Below are 25,654 nucleotides of genomic sequence, written 5' to 3' on the forward strand. Positions count from 1 at the left end.
CTGTCGTCGAGCATCCTTTGCAGGCGCGTGGGGAGGGTGGTGGGTGGGAGCTCCAGCCTTTTATTTCTCGTTCAGAGGAGCAGGACGTGCAACTGTGGGGCCTGTGGCCTGTAAGGGAGTTTCGTACAACTGGGCACCGAATTCCCTTTTTGGCAAAGTCCCGAATCTCCCTTCGCGGGATCTTCACTATCTGTCTCTAAACAAATAATTCCCTCAAAACTCTCAAACTTTTTACTAAGTCTGCACTTCTATTTCTACTAGTTTTTTCTCATCATTCCTATCATTCTTTTCTTCCCTCTATGACTGTAACCTGTTGCTTGTATCCTAAGATTTTTATTAATACAGTATTGATTGTTTCTTCATTGCTTATTTGACCCCTATGACAGTCATTAGAAACATAGAAGACTGACGGCAAAAAAAGACCTCATGGTCCATCTAGTCTGCCCTTATACTATTTCTTGTATTCTACCTTAGGATGGATATATATTTATCCCAGGCATGTTTAAATCCAGTTACTGTGGAATTTACCAACCACGTCTGCTGGAAGTTTATTCCAAGCATCTACTACTCTTTCAGTAAAATAATATTTTCTCACGTTGCTTCTGGTCTTTCCCCCAACTCATTTCAGATTGTGCCCCCTTATTCTTGTGTTCACTTTCCTATTAAAAACACTTCCCTCCGGAACCTTATTTAACCCTTTGACATATTTAAATGTTTCGATCATGTCCCCCCTTTTCCTTCTGTCCTCCAGACTATACAGATTGAGTTCATTAAGTCTTTCCTGATACATTTTATACTTAAGACCTTCCACCTTTCTTGTAGCCCGTCTTTGGACCCGTTCAATTTTGTCAATATCTTTTTGTAGGTGAGGTCTCCAGAACTGAACACAGTACTCCAAATGTGGTCTCACCAGCACTCTATATAGCGGGATCACAATCTCCCTTTTCCTGCTTGTTATACCTCTAGCTATAACAAGTGTTGTACAACACAACAAGTGTTGTACCTCATGATTCTTGACAAATGTATATTTTCTTTTATTTATTTATTTATTTATTTATTTATTTATTTATTTATTACTTAGATTTGTATGCCGCCCCTCTCCGAAGACTCGTACACTTATGTACACTGAGAGCATATGCACCAAAGACAAATTCCTTGTGTATTCAATCACACTTGGCCAATAAAGAATTCTATTCTATTCCTATTCTATTCCTATTCTATTCTATTCTTGGGAATACAATCTCGGGGGTGGGTGGCCACCGTCTGAAAGGGAGCCATCATCCTCGAAGCCATTGGGAGAAGACCCTCCACTCGGAAATAGACAGGGTTTTCTTCATTGGTCTCCTACTTGGGCTGGAGGGGGTTGGACTAGATCAGGGGTAGGCAAAGGTGGCTCTTCTATGACTTGTGGACTTCAACTCCCAGAATTCCTGAGCCAGTCATGCTAGCTGAAAAATTCTGGGAGTTGAAGTCCACATATCACAGAAGAGCCAACTTTGCCTACCCCTGGACTAGATGACCCGCAAGGTCCCTTGCAACTCTGTTGAGCTGTTAAATTGCCTTTATTGCTCCTTGGGCAGCTGCAGCAGCGGGGAGGGTTGTGGGCAGGGAGGGAAGCAGCTTGTGAAAGGAAACAGGCTCTGCTTTTTAGAGAGGGTTCCTCGACAGATTTTCTTAAGGCACCGTTTGGCTCCAGCCTGCTAGATAGCTATAGCAATAGCATTTAGACTTATATACCGCTTCATAGTGCAGAATCAGCATATTGCCCCCAACAATCTGGGTCCTCATTTTACCCACCTTGGAAGGATGGAAGGCTGAGTCAACCTGGAGCTGGTGGTGAGATTTGAACTGCTGAACTACAGCTAGCAGTTAGCTGAAGTAGTCCGCAGTGCTGCACTCTAAACACTGTGCCACCCTGGATGCACCCAGCGAGCCCAAACTGAATCCAGGCCAAGGAAGGGGGGCACCTTTGCAAACCATCTGCCCCAGCCCTCCACCTCTGCTGCTAATGCTGAGGACTAGTGGCTGCTGGGAGGCAGAGCTGAGTAGCAAAAGCCGAGAGCCCCTCAGCCTCCATGCTTCGATCGGCCTTCAATATGGGAGCAAAGCCCACTGGCCCAGCCCAGCCCTACTGGGAAATGCCTCCGATTGATTTCGGGGGGAGGCTTATGATTCCGAGGGCAGTGGAATTGAGGACTTCTGGGTCACCTGAGGATCCAACCCTCCAGGTGCAAGCTTCTGGGTCAGCCGATGAGCTACCTATACACCGAGGTCAAGTCTGCACAGTGGGTTTTGCCGCAGTTCAACCAGCCTCCAAGCTCCCGTCTGTTGTGTAAGTTCCTTTTTAAAAATAAATAAATAAACTATTTATAACACACAAAACAAAAGACATTTTAAAATGTTGGACATTATGAGACGTGCCTGTAATACAACTTCTTATAGTGCTTCTTTTCTATTACATAACTTATATTTACATAATATCCATCAATTCAAAACAATGATCTTATTCAGGCATCTCTTTTTTATTTATTTATTTATTTATTTTTATTAATTTTTAACAAGTTTAATACACACAACATAAAACAGTGCATAGTGAAATGTGCCTACCACCCAGACACACACACATTCCCCACCACCAAATCGGGGGTGTTTCTTATATAGTCCACTTGACCCAAGAGCAATATATCTATTTACATATTATAGAGTGATTCCAATTTATTTCTTGTAGCTTGGTCTTGGATTCTGCTCATCATAGATCGTCTTACCTTGTCCCACCGTCCCATCACTTGTCCCAATTCAATTTCATTATCCGAATTTATCCTTCCTTCTTATTCAGGTATCTCTTTTACTTTACTTTACTTTTTTTTAGACCGGTCTTCTGATATTTACTCTCCAACTTTCTAATATTTATCGATTCCCTGTCTTTGCTTTTTCCTTTTTTCCATCCAATCATAGAACCTATCCTAACAGTTAAAATATTCTAGCTCATCTGTATGCTAGCTCATCTGTCCTGAAAGTCAGGGGCCAGGAGTCCTCAAACTTGCCACCTTTGAGACCTGTGGACTTCAACTCCCAGAATTCTCCAGCAAGCCAAGCTGACAGTTGTCTTGGTTTGTATGGAGGCCTCCTGGATTGAGTGGGTGCCCCCCTGTTTCTTCAGCCAGTCAATATCTCATTTGTCATCAAACATTTGTCAGATATAAATGCATGACATCCAAACAAAACCCAACTATGGTGAAGCAATCGCCTACTGCAGTGTTTCCCAACCTTGGCAACTTGAAGATATCTGGACTTCAACTCCCAGAATTCCCCAGCCAGCATTTGCTGGCTGGGAAATTCTGGGAGTTGAAGTACACATACCTTCAAATTGCCAAGGTTGGGAAACACTGGCCTACTGAATGCATTGAGTTAGCTGTCCATAGAGTTGGCTGGCCGAGAGACTCCAAGGAAGAATCAAGAACAGACCTAAGCTCTATAATGGACAGTGAGATATTCCACCAATCATAGGCCCCATGCATTCTGGATGCAAAGCAGTTGGGATAGAACTAAGAAGAAAAATTGAGATTATGTTGAGAGAGGGTAAGTTAAAATTCAAAATTATGGTAACAGAAACCTATCTCTTAGGGTAGGGCTGCAGGAAGCATTATTCTTTTTGCATTTCAACGGTGTTTCTGTGGGACCAATTTACAAATTGTATGCAAAAGCATATTAAAGAAAGCCTTGTCTTTTTCTTTTTTAAAAAAAAACACTTTGAGTCATGGATAGGAGATTATTTTATTTGGAATAATTATTGGAAAGACACATTGAGACCTGGTATATTTGAAACTGATCCACAAAAAGACATTTTCTTGATTGGTGCTTTGCATCCAGAATGCATGGGGCCTATGATTGGTAGTGTATCTCACTGTCAGTTTTAGTGCTTAGGTCTGTTCTAGACTCTTTTTGGAGTTTCTGCCATCAGTTCTGCGGACAGCTAACCCAATACATTCAGTAGGCAATTGCTTCACCATAATTGGGCTTTGTTTGGATATCACATATTTCTTTTTTAAAAAAATATATAAATTTTATTCAATTTTTAAATAAATTAAGAAAAATACAAAAACAAAGGTAAAACACATAAACATATTTACATTTCTGTGTCATCGGTATATAATCTTTATGCATTCATGTCAACCTATCTGTTCTGTCGGGCTCTCTGGTAGAATCCTCCCAAAAATTCACAGGTACAAATTTCAGACACACACACGTTTGAAAATTCAAAACAATGTTCTTTATAATGAAAATTCACTTAAACCAAGCCCTCTTTTGGTATAGCAAAGAGCACTCCAAACAAACTGGTAATTTGTACAAGTCCCTTATCAGTTCTGTGATACTTAGCTTGCAGCTGTGAGGCAATTCACAGTCATTCTTCTTTCACAAAGTGAAACACACTTTGCTCTGGTTTAGTTTCAAAGCGGGGAAAAATCAGCACACAAAAGGTCAAAGTCAGTAAAGCAGTCAGGAAACACAACGATCAGATAATCCTCCACAATGGCCAAACCCACAGGCTGCTATTTATAGCAGCCTCACTAATTACCACAGCCCCACCCAACCACAGGTGGCCTCATTTTCTTTGATAATAATCTCTCAGTTGTTGTTGCCTATGCATCGCTCTCCGCATGCGTGGCTGTATCATTAACTCTTGTTCTGAATCCAAGGAGGAGCTAGATAATTGATCTTCTGAGCTGTCTGCCCCACTCTCCTCCCTGTCAGTCATGTCTTCTTGGTCAGAGGAGCCTTCATCATCAGATTCCACCAGGGGCAAAACAGGCCTGCAGCATGTGGATGTCACCCCCGCATCCATAGTCCTTGAGGCAGGAGCTGGGCCAGAGCTAACCACAACACTATCACATTATTTGTTTACAATTGTATTGATATTTGCAATTTTATAAGATTACTTTTTATTGTTTTTTCCCCAGCCAATTTTTCCCATACAGTAAAGAATTCTTTCTGTTTTCATTTCTGTAATTCTAAAGCAAGTCTACTAATTTCTGCACTATCCAACGTTTTTTTAATCACTATGTTCTCTGTTGGGGATTTCTGTCTTTCCAAGTTTGTGCAAAGGATAGTCTAGCACAGATCTGTGCAAAGGGCGGCCCGCGGGCTGCATCCAGCCCACCCACTGTCTGTGACCGGCCTGCCCATTATCTGTCTGCGGAGGTCAGGGTCTGCTCCAGTGCAGGGATGAAAGAGCTCACCGCGTATGCCGGGACTCCTCCGTTTCCTGCTTTCCTCAGGATTCATCAGGAAAGCAGGAACCAGAGGAATCCCGGCAGATGTGGTGAGCTCTTTCATCCTCTCACTGGAGTGGACACCGACCTACCGAGAGAGGCCGAGCACAGAAACCACACAAACACCCCAGCGCAATGACTGTGGTTCACCGTGTTGCCGTAAAGCAAACAATTAGGGTCTGTAAAGTGGGTCTGGGAGTTTAGGTCAGGCCAGGATCTGGGTCTTTACAGTATTGGGTAGAACTGAGTTAATTATATTAGTCCGGCCCTCTAAAACCATCCCAATTTCTCACGCGGCCCCATGGCAAAATTAATTGCCCACCCCTTGTCTAGCGGCTGTTAAAATGTATATAATAAGATAGTAATTTGCTTTTGTATGTTGCCCTCTGACAATCCCTAATAAATATGTTTCTGGTTTTCATTTTACCCCACATTCTATCATTTCTTATCCAGTTCCTAATCCCATTCTAAAATTTTCTTGCCATTTGGTCATGCCCACCATGACCGTGAGCTATTATATAGTTCCAACACGTTGGGTCTACAAAAAGTATATTTTTGCAAGTCTGGCTGGGGCAAAGTGCCAATGATGGAATATTTTATATAAGTTTTTGTTATGAATATCACACATTTCTATCTGACAGAGTGTAGGCTCCTTGTTAATGACCAGTGAGGTACTGACTGGCTGGAGAAATAGTGAGGCATCCACTCAGTCCAGGAGGCCTGACCAAGCCTCCATACAAACAACAAGGCAACTTTGTCAGCAGCCTGATACAGTCTAGCAATTTCGATCGTGATCGTGAAGAATGATTGTGCAGAATGCAGCTGTGAGAGCAATCATGGGCTTCCCCAGATATGTCCATGTCACACCAACACTCCACAGTCTGAATTGGCTGCCGATCAGTTTCCGGTCACAATTCAAAGTGGTGGTTATGACCTATAAAGCCCTTCATGGCATCAGACCAGAGTATCTCTGGGACCGCCTTCTGCCGCACGAATCCCAGCGACCAGTTAGGTCCCACAGAGTTGGCCTTCTCCGGGTCCTGTTGACTAAACAATGTCGTCTGGTGCGACCCAGGGGAAGAGCCTTCTCTGTAGCGGCCCCAACCCTCTAGAATCAACTCCCCCCGGAGATGAGGACTGCCCCCACCCACCTTGCCTTTCGCAAACTCCTCAGAACCCATCTCTATCATCAGGCATGGGGTAATTGATTCCCCTGGGCTGTTTCAGCTTTATGTATTGTCCTGTATGAGATGTATTATTGTTTGCTATATTAAGGGTTTAAAAATTGTTTTAACCTTTGGATTTGTATTGTTTCTTGTTGTGAGCCGCTCCGAGTCCTAGGAGAGGGGCAGCTTACAAATCTAATAAATAATAATAATAATAATAATAATAATAATAATAATAATAAATAAAAAATAAAAAAATAAAAATAAAAAATATATATTTTCCATTTAAAAAAAAAACCCAAGGAGGAAAGTCTTATCGAGACATAAGAAACTGGAGGAAGACACGGGTGGGGACTGGGGAGTTGATGAGAACTGTTGAGTAGGCTGTAATAGATATTCAATTTCAGACTGACTGACAGGTTAGTAGAGAGAACACCACAGCCCTCTGATGAAAAGGAGATTTTTAAGGAAGGTTGGAAGGGGAGCTGTCTTGGGTGCTGAATGAAGTTCATTGTCCTACTACGCTGTTGACACTTGTCAGTACTGTTATGAAACACCAAAATTAAATTATGATGTTTCTGAGATGCATCAGATTGGGAAAAACTGATCCATAGAGCTTCTACTACTACTTGCCTTCTGATATGCTAGTTATACTGTACCTACTAACATACATTGAACTGATTGTTCACAAAGGGAATTGTAACTCACAAATCTAAAGGACATCAGATTGGGGAATTGTGTGTTTGTGTGTGTGCGTGCTTCCATTTTTCTTTTCCTTAGGGGATTTTCATTTGTGGAAAGCACCCCTTTCCTTTTTCTGGAGTAATCTAGAATGAATATGTATTCTGGATAATGCATGTTTAATTGGTGTGTGTCGAGATATTATCAAGCACCTTTCTATTCTATATGTTGATTGCTGAGATTCACTTTTGTCCCTCCCCTTTCACTTAAATATCTGTGTTTTAGGGAGGCTGCCCAGTGGACAAGACACATAGAAACCAATGCAGGGCATGTCGGCTGAAGAAATGCCTGGAAGTGAACATGAATAAAGATGGTATTTTGGTATCCTTTCACATTCTTTCCTGCGCCCCAAACATTGCTCAGATAATTTGCTCTGCTTTTAGCATTCCTAGATCGCTGTCTCTGTGTCTTTTTATAAGCAACAACAGTAGTTTGTTTCCTAATCTAAATCTATTTTGAGACATTTGGCTTAATAATAGCTTTCTACAGAGGTCTCCATTCAAACCCAGTGTTTATGTATTAGATTGCATGCAGATAGCGAATTAGATTAGATTACATGCAGATAGTGAGCTCAGTGGGATTTATCTTCAATCATGTTGTTAGTTGTGATGTCATGGCTGACCCACCGTGACCTCATGGACAATGTTCCTCTAGGCCATCCTGTCCTACCACCACTACCCCAGAGTCCCTTTAAGCTCACACCTACGGCTTCAGTGACTCCATCCAGCCACCTCATTCTCTGTCGTCCCCTTATTCTTTTGCCCTCAATTTTTCCCAGCATTAGGCTCTTCTCCAATGAGTCCTTCCTTCAGCCTTCCATCCTTCCGACAAGGGTAAAACGAGGACCCGGATTGTGGGAGCAATAGGCTGGCTCTGTTAAAAAGTGCTATTGCTAACATGTTGTAAGCTGCCCTGAGTCTAAGGAGACAACTCCCTCCCTACCCCACTTCTTTCTTCTTATTCAATCCCTACCCCTCTAAATACTTTTTTCTTTAAAAGTACAACCTCTTACTAACCTAAATATATTATATACCCAATAAAATTACAGTAGGACTAATTATATTTAAATGTTTCGAATAGACTTATCAAACAACATAAGGTATAGATAATAAAGATGCTCATTGCAATGTAAATTAAGACCGAAACATGAATAGAACTAATGTAATAATGTGAATTGTTGTATAATAATGTATATATATTCAGGAACATAACGGATCTTTGTAATTTTTCGCAATTCTCAAACCAATATAAATGTATTTTCCTTTCCCCCTCCTCTCTCCTCCTTTTGATTTTGTACTCCCCTCTTCCTCTTCCTCTTTCATTAAATTAATAAATTATATTTTTTTTAAGGAGAAGGGCGGCATAAAAATCTAATAAATCTAATCTAATCTAAACTAATTTGATGGCCAAAGTATTTGAGTTTCATCTTCAGGAGCTGGCCTTCTAAAGAGCAGTCAGGGTTGATCTCCTATAAGACTGACTGGTTTGATCGCCTTGCAGTCTAGGAGTCTTCTCCAGCATTTTTTTTCCAAAATTAGGATTCCACAAAAAAACTAAATATGAGGAATATCAAGGAATGTAGTAAGGCCATATATTAAGAAATGGGAGAGCAGAGATTTTCCTGACTTGCTCATTGCCATTGTCTGAATGCTATTAATCAGATATTGACTTTGTAACCACCCTCCTCTCCCCACCCTGTTCCACATTATTTTTTCTATTAAGGGTCTCCCTCCCCCAACACTTTCCCAGAATTTTAAGTAATCACTAGGAAACAAATATGGTTTCTTCCTCTTTAAGAATGTGATTTCTTTAAAGCTCTCCATGACTTTTGAAGCACAGATTGATTATATAAATAGTGCAGTGGCCCCATCATTGCTGTTAGTGCCACTTACAACCCAACTAGTTCCAATAGAAGGAACAAGTGTTGCTTTCCTCCACTGTCCTCTATGCCAGAGGTCTTCAAACTTAGCAATTTTAAGACTTGTGGACTTTAACTCCCAGAATTCTCCAACCTGCATAGTTGGCTGGAGAGTTCTGGGAATTGAAGTCCACAAGTCTTAAAATTGCCAAGTTTTAAGACCCTGCTCTATGCCTTCTCTTTAGGTATTTCTGTTGTTCTGTTATTCTTTGTCATAGCTTCAGGAACTTCAGTCCCATCCTACCACCTCCAAAGAATGTAATTCCCATTCATTTTTTTATATTGTCTCCACAAATCCTTCCTTCCTTCCTTCCACCCTTCCTCTCTCCCTCCCACCCTTCAAACCATTTAAACATCTGGCATAGTAAGCAAGGATAAACAGAAAGTAGCTGCAGATTTACTACAGGATAAATTACAAGATTAATGTTATTTTTTTCATCCATCCATCCATCCATCCATCCATCCATCCATCCATCCATCCATTCATTCAATTTCTATGACATAAATAGGAAACAAATCCAATACATTGAAAAAACAAAATCCCAACCACCTAAAGAATATCATCAAAACCAATATCTGATTTTTTACGCTTCTAGACATTACTTTTATTGTCACATCATCAATCTATATTTAAAGTATTTTTTATTTGCAAAACCATGGTGCTTAGAAACTAGATTCTCCTTTTTGTGATCATCTCCAACAACCTGTTATATGAATACATCCACCAAACTTGTTATTTAATTAAAAATACATTAATCCAAATAGGAGATTCTCTACTGCTCCTATCACGCTTATAATAAATCAAACCTATTTTTTTTTACTATTTGCCAATTATTATCTGTTTTCCATTTCTCTTGAGACCCCTGAGATTTCTTAATTTGTACATTACTTAGCCTTGTAGACAGCACAGGGTTATCTGAATATTTTGTATTCTGTCCACTGAATATTTTAATTACTCTTCAGATATAATCACGTGCAGTTATTGAATATTTAACTACTTAGTTAACACAATCTGTAAAATTCACTTCATTGTCACCAGTCCAAAGCAAGTTCTTTGTCTGTAATACAGAGAGCCTTATCTCTTAAATCTCTCTTCCGTCTCTCCCTTTATTCCCTTGAGATTAATAAATATTCCTCCCTGCTCTGCTTTAGGTCCCCTCAGTAACTAAATTAAGGTCCCCCTTATAGCATGGATTAACAATTTTGTTGCTAATGCTCTCTCAGATAGTTTTTTTCCATATCTCATGATATTTCAACAGGTTAGGAAATTATCAACTGGCCTTTGTAGATGAAAGGCACTAGTCAGTGTTAAACTTGTTTTTTTCATAGATATGATTAAAGTTCAAGACATGTCTATACAGGGGTGGGCTGCTGCCTGGATGGGGGGGGACACAGAGTGGGGTAGTGAAAATGGAGCTCCACCCCAGAGCACCCAATTTGCACTGAAAGATGTTGAAAGAAAATGCAGGGCGTCCTGCATAAGCCACGCCCATAGTGTGGTAGTAAAAATTTTGGTAGCCCTTCACTGTGTATATACCAGGGGTGAAATCCAGCAGGTTCTGACAGTTTTGGAGAAGTGGCAGTGGAAATATTGAGCAGTTCTGAGATCCAGTAGCTGGAATTTTGAGTAGTTTGGAGAACCAACAAATACCACCTCTGCCTGGCCTCAAAGTGGGGTGGGAATGGAGATTTTATTATTTTATTTTTATTTTATTAATTGGATTTATATGCCACCCCTCTCTGAGATTTTCCCCTGCCACACCTACCAAGCCACATCTACAGAGAGGGGTGGCATACAAATCTAATAAATAAATAAAATAAATAAATAAATGCCCACCTGTTCTATCCTGTGCCTACGCATGTTGAAAACCAAGGAGGAATCCACGCGCCGATATTTCAAATCAATCTTTTTATATAGCAAGCGTCATTTATACAAGCCAAATTCATGCATGCGAGTTCATCTTGGCAGCTTCTCAGTGAGAGGAGTTAGAAGATAACAGTCCAGCAGCTAGGCTGCTGCCGAAGATCAAAGATAATTGCAAATTCCTTTAGGGGTTAAGGAGTCTCCAGTTTCACTGACTTACAATTACAGCTTTCCAGCCTCTCCGCAGACAGGGCACTTTTTACTCCAAGGATTTTAGCAGGGAAATAACAGTTGGCTAGCGTAACCTGGCTGAAACCTCAAACATCAACCGACTCCATTACAAAATGTTGAAATTCCACCCTGAATTTCCCATCCGCCATCCTTAAATACCAATGGGGAGTGGTCAACAGTTCCCTAGAGTTATCAAGCTACAGACTACTTCCTTTTTCCATACAAGTATTCTTTTCTTTTTCTTAGTCTTATAAAGCAGACATCTAACAAAGGCTCATAATTTTCCTCCTCCTCCTCCAAGTCAGACCCTACTGTCATTGGCATCTTTGCCACTTTGGTGGTCCTTCAGGTTCATCCAGGTCTATTTCTCCCTCACTCTCATTCTCTGCATCAGCTGGCAAAACCACTGGCCCAGGGTACCAAGATGGGCCTGGCTCATTGTCCTCAGAATCTATCATTATCAGAGCTGGTCGAGGACCACTCACAATACCACCAAACCAAACCCACAGAACCAGTAGTACAAATAAATTGGATTTCACCACTGGTATATACTGCAGCAAATTAATTAAAAATAGTTATCCCTTCTCCTAATCTTTTCTTTCTCATTTGTTTCCAGCTGTTCAACATGAAAGGGGACCAAGAACATCTACCATCAGGAAACAAGTAGCTCTGTATTTCAGAGGGCACAAGCAAGACAATGGAAGCACGCCACACTTCTCCTCCACGGCTCTACCTGCTCCAGCTTTCTTCACAGCTGTCACACAGCTGGAACCCCATAATCTAGAACTAGCCACAGTCTCTACGGCATCTGAAAGGCAGAATCTAGTTGGCTTAGCTCAGCCGACTCCAAAGGTTTGCTCCTTTCTTCTTCTTTATTATGGAGGAAATGCAACATTGCCCCAACAAACTCCAGACTAAAAAGAAAAAGACCAAAAAACCACAAAAACCACTGACAAAAACTTCTTCCATTGTTCAACGTTCTATTGTTCTTTCATTGAATATTTTGTCCTTGTGCAGTGGTGGTTTCTTTTCTCTGGGCTGTAGTGTCCGGAATCATCTGAATAAATAAAGAACAGGTGTTATTTATTTGTTTGTTTGTTTGTTTATTTATTTGTTTGTTTGTTTGTTTGTTTATTTGTTTACTTGTTTACTTATTTGTTTAATTTTATCCTAACCAATTCTAAATGATTCTGGTGGTTCAAGGCTGTATTGGGTTCCTATAGGTATGGACCATAGTTTAGCTCCGGTAGGGAAAATGGAGCTACACGCACAGGTCTGTGTCCCCGACTGCATGTGCGGAAGCAAAAGAATTGCCGAAATTTCTCTCACGCTCGTGTCCCCTCATGAGATTTCACTTCCTGCGCATGCGCAGAAGCGAACTCCCACTCAGACATGTGCGTACGTTGGGGTCACAGAGCTCCGCAGGAAGCTCACTGCTAGCGGCCGTAAGTGGGAACCCCCCCGCCACTGCTTCAAGGTATATATCAAAACAATATCTCTGGGACTGCCTTCTGCCGCACGAATCCCAGCGACCAGTTAGGTCCCACAGAGTTGGCCTTCTCCGGGTTCTGTTGACTAAACAATGTCGTTTGGCGGGACCCAGGGGAAGAGCATTCTCTGTGGTGGTCCCAACCATCTGGAACCAGCTCCCCCCCAGAGATTAGGATTGCCCCCACCTTCCTCGCCTTTTGTAAACTCCTTAAAACCCACCTCTGTCGTCAGGCATGGGGGAATTGAGATATTCCTTTTCCCCAGGCCTATACAATTTATGCATGGTATGTTTGTGTGTATGTTTGGTCTTTAATAAGGGTTTTTAAATTGTTTTAAATATTAGATTTGTCATATGCTGTTTTATTATTGTTGTTAGCCGCCCCAAGTCTACGGAGAGGGACGGCATACAAATCTAATAAATAAATAAATATATCCAAAACAACCAACTATCAAGAAGCTCCCTAATTGTCAAAGAAATATCACTGTGCAAAAGCTTGAGGTAAATGAAGAGCACAGAAATGAGTGTTTTAAGGTTGCCGACCCTGGGTCTAATAAATCTATTTAATGTTGAGTTTAAATTAACAATAAATTGTACTCTGAGTATCAAATGTTAGCCATGACTATGATGATTGATGTATACAGTGAACCCTCGAGTTTCGCGTCCTCAAGGATCGCGAAAGGGCTATTTCGCTAGTTTGCAACCCGGAAGTAAACTCCACCATCTACGCATGCGTGCCCTTCCACGCATGCGTAGATGGTGGAGTTTCCCCGCCGGGCAGAGGCTTCCCTGGGTCTTCCCCCTCTTGCCCCGTAAGACCCCAGCGGCAGTGGGCTGGAGCGAGAGCTTGGGGCACCCTAGCTCCGCTTCCCAGCTGGGAAGCGGAGCCGGCAACAGCGTGGGCGGGCGGGCGGCGCGCGCAAGCTTGGGGCACCCTAGCTCCGCTTCCCAGCTGGGAAGCGGAGCCGGCAACAGCGTGGGCGGGCGGGCGGCGCGCGCGAGCTTGGGGCAGCCTAGCTCCGCTCCCCAGCTGGGGAGCGGATCTAGGGAGTCCCCACCGCGCGCGCGTTGCTGGGGAAAGCGCGCGCGCTTGGGAACATCCCAGCTTCGCTCCCAGCTGGGGAGCGGATCTAGGGAGTCCCCACCGCGCGCGCGTTGCTGGGGAAAGCGCGCGCGCTTGGGAACATGTTCCCAAGCGCGCGCGCTTTCCCCAGCAACGCGCGCGCGGTGGGGGACTCCCTAGATCCGCTCCCCAGCTGGGAGCGAAGCTGGGATGTTCCCAAGCGCGCGCGCTTTCCCCAGCAACGCGCGCGCGGTGGGGGACTCCCTAGATCCGCTCCCCAGCTGGGAGCGAAGCTGGGATGTTCCCAAGCGCGCGCGCTTTCCCCAGCAACGCGCGCGCGGTGGGGGACTCCCTAGATCCGCTCCCCAGCTGGGAGCGAAGCTGGGATGTTCCCAAGCGCGCGCGCTTTCCCCAGCAACGCGCGCGCGGTGGGGGACTCCCTAGATCCGCTCCCCAGCTGGGAGCGAAGCTGGGATGTTCCCAAGCGAGCGGGCACCCAGGGAAGCCGTTTTGCGAGCAACGGGGTGGGCGGGCGAAGGGCGGGCGGCAGTAGAAGCAAAAACACCATCTGCGCAAGCGCAGATGGTGTTTTTACTTCCGCACCGCTACTTCGCTAAAAATCGATCATCGCGTGGGGTCCTGGAACGGAACCCTCGCGATGATCGAGGGTTCACTGTATATACATATATATGTCATATATATATGTGTGTGTGTCAGTCATATGAGATACACACACACATATATATAGTTACATATTTTTGCTGATAAGTGAAAAGGAAGGGAGCCTAGTATACTGTAGATCTATTTTGACCTTATTATGGTTTCGTCAGCTAGACATACCCTTACTGGGATTTGAACCTGTAGCATTCTGCATGCAAGGCTGGATATTAACCTGTGAGCTACAGGCTCGCCTCCGAATCAGCTTTTACCAGGGAAGAGCCATATGGTTGATTCCTCTGTAGAACTGCCTCTTGGGCAGTTTGAGCTTCCTGAGTTGGCGCAGAAAGAACATTCTTTGTTGTGCTTTTTTGATGATGTTTTTGATGTTAGCTGACCATTTTAGGTCTTGAGATATGATAGAACCTGGAAATTCGAAGGTCTCTACTGCTGATGCTGTGTTGCCTAGTATTGTGAGAGGTGGAAGGATGGAAGGGTTTCTCCTAAAATCTACCACCATTTCTATGGTTTTGAGTGTGTTCAGTTTTAGGTTGTTCCGCTCACACCACAAGGATAGTTGTTCAACCTCTCATCTGTATGCGGATTCATCATTGTCTCGAATGAGTCCGATCACTGTTGTATCATAAGTTTAAAAAAAATCTTGGCCTTTAAAGTAAAGGGGTGTGACTGGTAATGTGATAATGCTGGAATGGGCAGGGCCAAGAGTTTTGCTCCCCTTTTTTATATTTGGGGGAATGGGGGCCTTTTAAAGTGCAAAATGTATATTGCTGCATAACTCTAGGAGACTGAAATTATCCATTTTGCTCCTTAACTCTTCTCAAAAATGAAACAAGTGAAATTACACATCTTCCTACTCTGTTTCTATAAAGTAAAACTTGCTCAACCTGAGCTGGATTTCTGGTTACTACACAGATACACTTTGTGTTGCTTTTTTGAAATAGTTTGTTATTATCTCTGCAACTTTTCAAACTTCCCAGTCAAATTTGCAGCACATGGATGTCAGTGTTGACATTAACTCCAAACTTATTTAACTTAAAAAAAATTGTTTTGCTAAGGATGGTGTTACATATTTGTGCCTATCTGGCTTCTCTCTATGTCTGTAGTAAAATGCACCACTGCCTGTACTGTACATGAATGTGTATAGGCATAAGCTGCCTGCAAGAAACACAACCCAGCATCAACCCAGCCTGTATTTTTCCCCCCTGGGAAAGAATGACCATTTCAGGTACAAACTGTACAGTCTCCTTAGCTGGTACCTCATCTACATTCATAGCAGACAGAGAGTGAATTCAGACAAAAGATACAAATACAACCAACTCGTGGTTGTTTACCAAACCTCTCCTTTCATTTTTTTCTTGTGTCCTGTTTAGATTTTATCTCCCTCTGAGAAATAGATTAAATAATTAAGAAATACATTTGTTTAAAAGTGTGCTACTTTGCCAACTATTGCTTTTTAAAAACATTATTACTAGTATCCTCATGAAGTCAGCGGCACCCCCATGTACCTGTACGAAGTGGCCACAGAATCCGTTTGCGAGTCTGCAGCAAGGCTTCTCTTCATGAGCATCAAGTGGGCCAAGAGCGTCCCGGCCTTCTCTACTCTCTCCTTACAAGATCAGGTAAAGCTTACACAAGGTGGCGAGGAAGCGGTGTCACTCTGTGCGCGTGTGTGCATGCATTGCTTTTCCTACTCATCCTTCAGGGTTGATTTACTTGGGATCAGTGGTGCTCTACTGACCAAATAAAAAGATTATTTTATTTTATTTTATTTTATTTTATTTTATTTTATTTTATTTTATTTTATTTTATTTTATTTTATTTTATTTTATTATTTCATTTCATTTCATTTCATTTTTATTTTATTTATTTATTTTATTTTATTTTATTTTATTATTATTTTATTTTATTTATTTTATTTATTTTATTTATTTTATTTATTTTATTTATTTTATTTATTTTATTTATTTTATTTATTTTATTTATTCTATTTATTCTATTTATTTTATTTATTTTATTTATTTTATTTATTTAATTCATTTTTATTATTTTATTATTTTATTTTATTTTAATTTTATTTTATTTTATTTTATTATTATTTTATTTTATTTATTTTATTTATTTTATTTATTTTATTTATTTTATTTATTTTATTTATTCTATTTATTCTATTTATTCTATTTATTTTATTTATTTTATTCATTTTTATTATTTTATTATTTTTATTTTATTTTATTTTATTTTATTTTATTTTATTTTATTTTATTTTATTTTATTTTATTTTATTTTATTTTATTTTATTTTATTTTATTTTATTTTATTTTATTTTATTTTATTTTATTTTATTTTATTTTATTTTATTTTATTTTATTTTATTTTATTTTATTTTATTTTATTTTATTTTATTTTATTTTATTTTATTGTTTGTTTGTCAAACATGTACAAAATAGCATTGTGGAGGCAATATGCTGGCTCTGTTAAAAAATGCTATTGCTAAACATGTTATAAGCCACCCTGAGTCTAAGGAGAAGGGTGGCATAAAAATTGAATAACTAAATAAACAAAATAGCAGGCCTGAGTATAAACATAAACAAAGTAAATATAGATAAATGAGGGTAATAGGATAGTAGGACAGGGACTATAGCACTTATGCATGCCCCTTACAGACCTCTTAGGAATGGGGTGAGGTCGACTGTAGACAGTCTAACAACCCAGGGGTAGGCAAAGTTGGCTTTTCTATGACATGCGGACTTCAACTCCCAGAATTCCTGAGCAGCAAGCATGATTGGCTTAGGGATTCTGGGAGTTGAAGTCCACAAGTCACAGAAGAACCAACTTTGCCTACCCCTGGTCTAAGGTTAAAATTTTGGGGGTTTGGGGAAGAAACCACAGAGTCAGGTAGTGCATTCCAGGCATTGACCACTCTGTTGCTGAAGTCGTCTTTTCTGCAGTCGAGTTTCGAGCGGTTTACATTGAGTTTGAATCTATTGTGTGACGTTGCGGTTGAAGCTGAAATAGTCATTGAACGGTAGGACATTGTGGCAGATGACTCTATGAACTACATTTAGATCCGATTGAAGGCGACGTAGTTCTAAATTGTCTAAGCCCAAGAGATTTCAAGTCTGGTGGAATAAGGTATTCCATTGCGTGATTCGTTCCTCAATTTTTTCCTCAGGCAAATATTCATGGATATATATATATTTTTTAAAAAAAAGAATCAATAATAAATTCGATAATAAAAAACAAAGGTGACGTGTTTGCTGGTTTCAAAACCACAGGAAGGGTAGGCGTTAAATTGAAAAGAGAGAGAAAGGAACTCACTGCACTTGTTCTGAAGGGTGGGAAATGTTTGTGAGGGTTTGGGGTGAGCAGACAATAGAGTTTTGTATATGTGTGTATGAGGCGAGGGAAAAGTAGCCAGTTGCCTCTGGCACGGAGCCTTGCAAATGCTGCCATGTACAGCCAGCGCAGTGGGAAGAGGAGCATGAGTCAGAAACGGGTGGCTGAATACATTTGAAAGGGGTGGTTCTCCGTAGTCTGTGAAACCTAGTTGAAAAACTTGCTTGAGACGAGTTTCTTTCTTCCATAACAGAGAGCATTGGCTCGCCTGCTTGAAATAGCTGGCATAGTGCAACGAGATTCCCTTTGCAGAGAGCCAGCTCACTACGTAGCACCCCACGAAGGTGACGGACTGAGAGCTGCTGGCCACAGACAATAGCTGGATGCTCTGAGACTTTATCTTTAAATTTATTTTAAAGCAGTGTGCGGAATAGGTTTAGATTAGAACGATACCTATAGGCAGAGGTGGCTGCTAAGGTGGAACAGTGATGTGTGCTCACCCCGAGTGCTATTACGCTACTGCACCAGGGCAGTAGCAAAATCGCATGCGGATACGCAGGGACGCCCACGGTTTCGCTTTCATCCTTTCCTTAAATTGCCATCAATGAACTCCTTATAATATGTCTCTGAAAGTAACTATGTATGTTCTTCTTCTCATACCACATAAATGTGTGCCAACCTATTTGCAAGTCATGTCCTTCTAACACCAATAGTCTTTTATTGCTAAGTAAAATCCAATCCTTTACCCATGTCATTGCCATCGCTTGGTAATAGAGCTCCCAATGTGGTAGCCCAAATCGTCCTCTTTCTCTCATGCCTTGTAAATTTTTTAAACTGATCCTTGGCCTTTTCCCTTACCATACAAATTTCGTTGTCATTTTATTTAGCTCATTAAAAAAGTATTTTCAAGTTTAATTGGAATAGTGGAAAATAGGAACAATAATTTTGGTAAAATATTCATCTTAATTAGAACAATTCTGCCCACCTCTGCCTATATAGATTGCATATATTTTTGAGATGTTTTAAGGGGCAAATTCTGGCAAGTGGATTTTTTTAGGAAGAAAAGAAAGAACGAGGAATATTTTTAAAAGCACCCCTTAACCAAAATGTCCACTCCCAGGAGCAGATTGAGACTTCGGTAGTGGCCTCCATCAGTGGGTAATGGGTAGGAGAACACCAATTCCTGCCAGTTCTCTTTGGGGAAATCCTCCACTTCCATCCAATAACACAATTTCTCTAGCTTGGAGAACAGAACAGCCTGTCTGCATAGCTTGTTCTGTTCTCCTTTCCTTCCCAGTTTAGTTTCCTTCCTCCAGTGCTATGACTCACAAACTGGGCAACCACACTTGATATCATTTTGATTGGATCCAGAGTTTTGATGGCGAAACGAATTGTATTCGGACCCTCTGCCTCTGAACAGGCATCCAATAGCACTGAATTCTTACAGACCAAGGATGTATCTCTTCCCTGTCTCCTATTGATTGCAACCAAAAATGTAGGCAGGGCCAATTGTCTGCTGGCCTGGGCTAAGTTAACTCTGTTTTTGCAAAGTAGAAGGTGTTTTTTCTCTCTCAATCTTTCTAAATTGAATTTGAGTTGGTTTAAGTGATAGCCTTGTACTGTGAATAATAACTGTTATTGCATAATAAGTATGGTGAGCTTTAAATAGCAGCGGCTAGTACCTGTTGATTTCTGCTTTCTTAAGGGTATAGTACAGATACCTTATTAAATTAGCTCTCACCCTCCCATGCTTCTATAAGCCTCCTCTTATAACATGACATTTACATGGATGATTTCTGATAGATCTAGGATGCCTAAACTGAAAATTCAACCATATGTGTCTACATTGTGTATTTTTAATGCAAATAAAGGGAAAGTATTAATTTAATGAAAATAATCATATGAATGGTACTTTAATAAATTGCATTATATTTCAATTCTCTCCCCCCCCCACGGCCCATTTATTCTCTGCAATGACACTCCCAGTGCATTATTGAAAGGCCTAGTTAGTATGTGGATGTGATTTTATTTGCTTCCTTATCATTAGGCTATCAAACCTGGGCTGCAAATATCAGAACAATCAGTAGATGGCAGCACAGAGGTAAGAGTTTTATGTATCACTTTGCTGCCATCTGGTGGCTGTTCAGGTTATTGTAGCACAAATATGCTAGTCCAGTAATTAATCTTTCTCCCATCGGGACCTGACCAGATGTAACATTATCTAAAATATCCCAGCTTTAAAGATAATACAGTGATACCTCGTCTTACAAACGCCTCGTCATACAAACTTTTCGAGATACAAACCCAGGGTTTAAGATTTTTTTGCCTCTTCTTACAAACTATTTTCACCTTACAAACCCAAGCTGCTGCCACTGGGATGGCCCGCCTCCGGACTTCCGTTGCCAGCGAAGCACCTGTTTTTGCGCTGCTGGGATTCCCCTGAGGCTCCCCTCCATGGGAAACCCCACCTCCGGACTTCTGTGTTTTTGTGATACTGCAGGGGAATCCCAGCAGTGCAAAAATGGGTGCTTCGCTGGCAACGGAAGTCTGGAGGTGGGGTTTCCCAGCGAGGGGAGCCTCAGTGAAATCGCAGCATCACAAAAACACAGAGGTCCGGAGGTGGGGTTTTTGAGGACTTTGGTGTTTTTGCAATGCTGCGATTTCACTGATGCTCCCTTCGCTGGAAAACCCCACCTCTGGACTTCCGTTGCCAGCGAAGTGCTCATTTTTGCAATGCTTGGATTCTCCTGCAGCATTGCAAAAACACCAAAGTCCGGAGATGGAGTTTCCTATGGAGGGGAGCCTCAGGGGAATCCCAGCAGCACAAAAATGGGAGCTTCGGCTGGCAAAAGGGGTGAATTTTGGGCTTGCATGCATTAATCGCTTTTCCACTGATTCCTATGGGAAACATTGTTTTGTCTTACAAACTTTTCACTTTAAGAACCTCATCCCAGAACCAATTAAGTTTGTAAGACAAGGTATCACTGTATTTGAAATCCAAATAGGTGGACAGCACCAGAACATCTTCCAATGTAATTTTTGCACTGAGAAATACCTGTGTATTGGCATGTCCATGTTAGGGAATTTAAGAGAAACGAGAGTCCCATCAATATACTAGGAATGGCTTACTGCAGATTAAACTTATCACTGAACAGATCTCTTTGAAATAGGCCTATTATCCATGTCAGGAATCAGATTATCCTGTCATTTTAAATGAACTGGCTGCATATTTAGCACTCAAAACTAAAGGAGAGTTTCATGAGTTGTTACGTGAAATTAATCCACCCTTTTAAAGCCCAAGGATTTCATTAACTGCACCATTATCCCATCTAGGTTTTGAGACCAGGCAGTGAGATGCAAAGTTTCCACTTACTCCAGATTGAGAATTACAGACTGCAATTGGAATGGGTTTTTTTCTTCTATTGTCCTCCCGCTTCCCTTAAATGCAGATTCTTGTTTCAATAATTATAGACAATAATGAGGGAGACAGAGTGACAGAGTTACCCTTCTGCTTCTTACTAGTGGGTTGTTTGAAGCTCAAGCTTCTGCATCTACACTAGGGTGCAAATGGCTTGAGTTTAATGGGAATTATAACTGCACAGATATTTATTTATTTATTTATTTATTGGATTTGTATGCTGCCCCTCTCCGTAGACTTGGGGCGGCTAACCACAGTAACAAAAAACAGCATGTAAATCCAATACTAAAACAACTAAAAACCCTTATTGTAAAACCAAACATCCATACATACAAACATACCATACATGAATTGTAAAGGCTTAGGGGGAAAGAATATCTCAGTTTCCCCATGCCTGATCGCAGAGGTGGGTTTTAAGGAGCTTACGAAAGGCAAGGAGGGTGGGGGCAATTCTAATCTCCGGGCGGAGTTGGTTCCAGAGGGCTGGGGCCGCCACAGAGAAGGCTTTTCCCCTGGGCCCCGCCAAACGACATTGTTTTGTTGACGGGACCTGGAGGAGGCCCACTCTGTGGGACCTAACCGGTTGCTGGGATTCGTGCGGCAGAAAGCGGTCTCGTAGATACCCTGGTCCGGTGCCATGAAGGGCTTTATAGGTGATGACCAACACTTTGAATTGTGACCGGAAACTGATCGGCAACCAATGCAGACTGCGGAGTGTTGGTGTTACAAGGGCATTTTTGGGAAAGCCCATGATTGCTCTCACAGCTGCATTCTGCACGATCTGAAGTTTACGAACACTTTTCAAAGGTAGCCCCATGTAGAGAGCATTACAGTCGTCGAGCCTCGAGGTGATGAGGGCGTGAGTGACTGTGAGCTATGCTTACGAGAGTAACATTACAATTGCCAGAAGTGTATGTAGAACGGGAAATATTTGCAAGGTGACCACTACAGCATTTTGGCATTATTATTATTATTATTATTATTATTATTATTATTATTTATTAGATTTGTATGCCGCCCCTCTCTGTAGACTCATGTGTTGGAGAGGGACAAATCTCTTTTTGAATAGCAATATTGCCGCAAGTTAAAAGTCAAACACAAAGGCAACCATCTACTTTTGACTTCGCGAAAAGAAGCTTGTCCTATCTTTTGGAGCTTGAGGGCCACATATTAATGTTTTTATGAAGAGCAACAATGGCTATGAAAAAGGAAATATAAAGTGAGTGAGGCTACATTATATATATATAATAGATATATACTAGTCTCCTTTAATTTTCAAATTCAGCAAAAACATGTCACACACACACATATATACACTGCTCAAAAAAATAAAGGGAACACTTAAAAAGCAGAATATAACTTCAAGTAAATCAAACTTATGGGAAATCAAACTGTCCACTTAGGAAGCAACACTGATTGACAATCAATTTCACATGCTGTTGTGCACATTCAGCTTTTTACAGAACAAAGTATTCAATGAGAATATTTCATTCATTCAGATCTAGGATGGGTTCTTTGAGCATTCTCTTTAGGTTTTTGAGCAGTATGCATACATACACAAACATTCATACAACATACACACACACATACATACATACATGCGTACATGCATACATATTCAAACATTCAAATTTGTAAAGAACTGATAAAGAAATAGAGGGAGACCAGGATACATCTATTTCAAGGTTTTTAGCTCTCATGAGCTAGCCACATCCTCATAGGATTCAAACCTGGGTTAAAGGTTCTAATCATTAGGCCACAGGCTCTACTCATTTTTATCAGTTGTGCCTGGGGAAATTTAAATGTTTTTCTGTCAAGCCACCCGGCAGATCCAAATATGGGAGGGAATTCACTGCTCCCTTTTTATTTCGGCCTTATTTTGGCCTCATCAGCTAGCCATACCCACTGGGACTTGAACCTGCAACCTTTGCCTTGTAAGGCAGAGAATTATCCTCTAGGCTACAGTATCCAATCCCTTCAGCTCTGCACCAGGGAAGGGTTACATATTTTTGTGTCGAATCACCCTGGTGTATTGAAGGAACATCACAGCTCCTTATTTGCCTCTAGGCCCAACCCAGGGCCATTTCCAAGGCAGTTAATTTTATTGATAGCCGACAATTCTATCTGTATGTGTCACATGTTTTTTTGCTGAATTTGAAAATTAAGGGAGACTAAGATAGATATATTTTGGCCTTATTTTGGCCTCATCATCTAGCCATACCCACTGGGACTTGAACCTGCAATATATGTATATATACATATTTTTGCTGATAAGTGAAAAGGAAGGGAGCCTGTTTTAGATCTATTTCAACCTTGTTATGCTCTCATCAGACAGTTATACCCTGCTAGGATTTGAACCTGTAGGTTACTGCATGCAAATAAGTATATTAACCTACACGCTACAGGCTCGCCTCTAAATCAGCGTTTTTTACCAGAGCCATATGGTTGATTTTTCTGTCAAAATTACACACAGAGACAAGGGCAGGATTTGGTGGCATGGGATATTTTCAAAACACGTTTGCTCCTCCCAAAAGATGCAAAATTAATATTCAAGCGGTAGAATTAAATGAGAGACCCTAAAAAGACCCTAAATAGAAATGGGCATACCTTTACTGTAATCAGGCAGCAATGGTAGAAGTTAAAGAATAACTATCAAACCATCAAAATGGTTCCTCTTTCCAGCTCTGGTGTTTTCTGCTTTTTTTTTAGCTCAATCTGTTCAAAAAGATCTGTCTATGAGATAGGGATAAGAACTGAGGGGCTGGATTGTGAGGAAGACCTATTCTGTTGGTTTTTGTGACCCAAACATAATAAAGGCTGTTAGACCTGTTGACTCCATAGGGGACAATTGCTGTGAAAAAAAACAGGGCGAAAGGAAAGCGTTCCTAGATGAAACAGTCCATCAAAGACCAAGAAGCTGCACTTGCTAAGAATGCTAAACCATAAACTTTCCAACTACATTGTAGTCCAAGAGGCTATACGAACCTAACCTGTGCAGTTAATTTAGTGTGCTGTGTGTTAACCTAAAAATCGTAAAGTAAACCATGACTCAGTTTACCCATAAAGGTGTCATGAGAACATAGCAATATTCAGGTTTTCTACTTTTCCTAATCCAGTATGGATTTGGGGCAGCATCATGTCAGACAAGTTTATTTATTTATTTATTTAAAGCCATTTCATCCAGGTTTTCAATGATCTGGTGGTTAAATGACATAATTATCCATGGAAGTTTCCAAGGCAACATATTATTCAGTGGGTGGGTAGGGGAGCAGCATTAGGATGCATTGACCCTCATATTTAGATATTTATTCACACACACACATACGCAGTGTTCTGCCGCCCTCTTCCAACCTTTCCTTAAGTTATGTTTGGGCAATATTTCCCATTATTTCCAGTTAGTATAGCCAATGGGCAAACTGGGCTACTGTGAGAGTTTTTTTCTTGGATTTACGGGTTAGAATTAGCGTTCTCCAATTTGGATTGAAGAAAGCAGTGGTAATTCATCATCCAGGATCAACCTGTCCTGAACAGAGGGAGGAAGGATGCTTCTGCCCAAAGTGAAGAGGTTCCCCTGCTGAAGCCAGCAATATTTGTATAGCAGTAATTTGCTTGGCCAATTTGGTCAATTTCACCAGAAAGCTGGATTGCAAAAAAGCAGAGATAATTGGCTGAAGTTAACCCAGCTTCAAGAATACAAAACATGGTATTTGGCTCTAATGTATTATGAATGGCTGGAAAAGAAAGAGCCTGGATGGGGGACTGCAACTTTAGACAAAGCCTGGAGATATAGGCCAGTTGTTTAAGGATGAAGACCTGACATATGCTGTTTTCTTTTAATATTAGATTTGTGCCACTATAATATTGTTTTTATCATTGTTGTGAGCAGCCCCGAGTTTTCGGAGAGGGGCGGCATACAAATCTAATAAATTATTATTATTATTATTATTATTATTATTATTATTATTATTATTATTATTATTTTACACAGTACCTCCATGGGAAGAGATACCTGGGTAATTTTTTTTAAAAAAAATTCTCCATACAAACTTTTTCAATATATTTTCAAATATACTTTCATAATACAATAAAAACAGTATTGAGTTAGTAAGCCAATTATGATTGCCCCCCAAAAAATTATTAGTTCCCAATTAATTATTTCCTGTATTTATCAAACCCACCAAACCTTGACCTCTAATTTGTCATCTAGATCAGTGTTTTTCAACCAGTGTGCCCAGGCATACTAGTGTGCTGCGAGACATGGTCAGGCGTGCCGCGAAGAAGGAAGCTCAGGTTCCAATCTCGCAACTTTTTGCTGAGAGAAAGAGAGAGAGAGAAAGAAAGAGAGAGAAAGCAAGAGTGAGAGGGAAAGAAGGCAAGAGAGAGAGAGAGAGAGAATGAGAGGAAGGGGGAAAGAGCAAGAGAAATGAGCGAAAAAGGGAGGAAAAAAAGAGAAATGAGAAAATGATTGAGGCAGAGAATG

General features: G+C 40.9%; 1 protein-coding gene across 1 annotated transcript in view; it reads left to right on the forward strand.

The window, feature by feature from the left end:
- The window catches only part of NR2E1 (nuclear receptor subfamily 2 group E member 1), a 52,515-nt gene that overhangs the window by 19,573 nt on the left and 7,288 nt on the right, over nucleotides 1-25,654 (forward strand). Inside the window, exons 3-6 of the mRNA XM_070765142.1 lie at nucleotides 7,403-7,490; nucleotides 11,807-12,042; nucleotides 15,893-16,039; nucleotides 19,804-19,857. Of these exons, the coding sequence (XP_070621243.1) occupies nucleotides 7,403-7,490; nucleotides 11,807-12,042; nucleotides 15,893-16,039; nucleotides 19,804-19,857 (525 nt within the window). The remainder of the gene's footprint in view (nucleotides 1-7,402; nucleotides 7,491-11,806; nucleotides 12,043-15,892; nucleotides 16,040-19,803; nucleotides 19,858-25,654) is intronic.

Source organism: Erythrolamprus reginae, chromosome 1 (genome assembly GCF_031021105.1).
Source record: "Erythrolamprus reginae isolate rEryReg1 chromosome 1, rEryReg1.hap1, whole genome shotgun sequence".
NCBI classification, from domain to species: domain Eukaryota; kingdom Metazoa; phylum Chordata; class Lepidosauria; order Squamata; family Dipsadidae; genus Erythrolamprus; species Erythrolamprus reginae.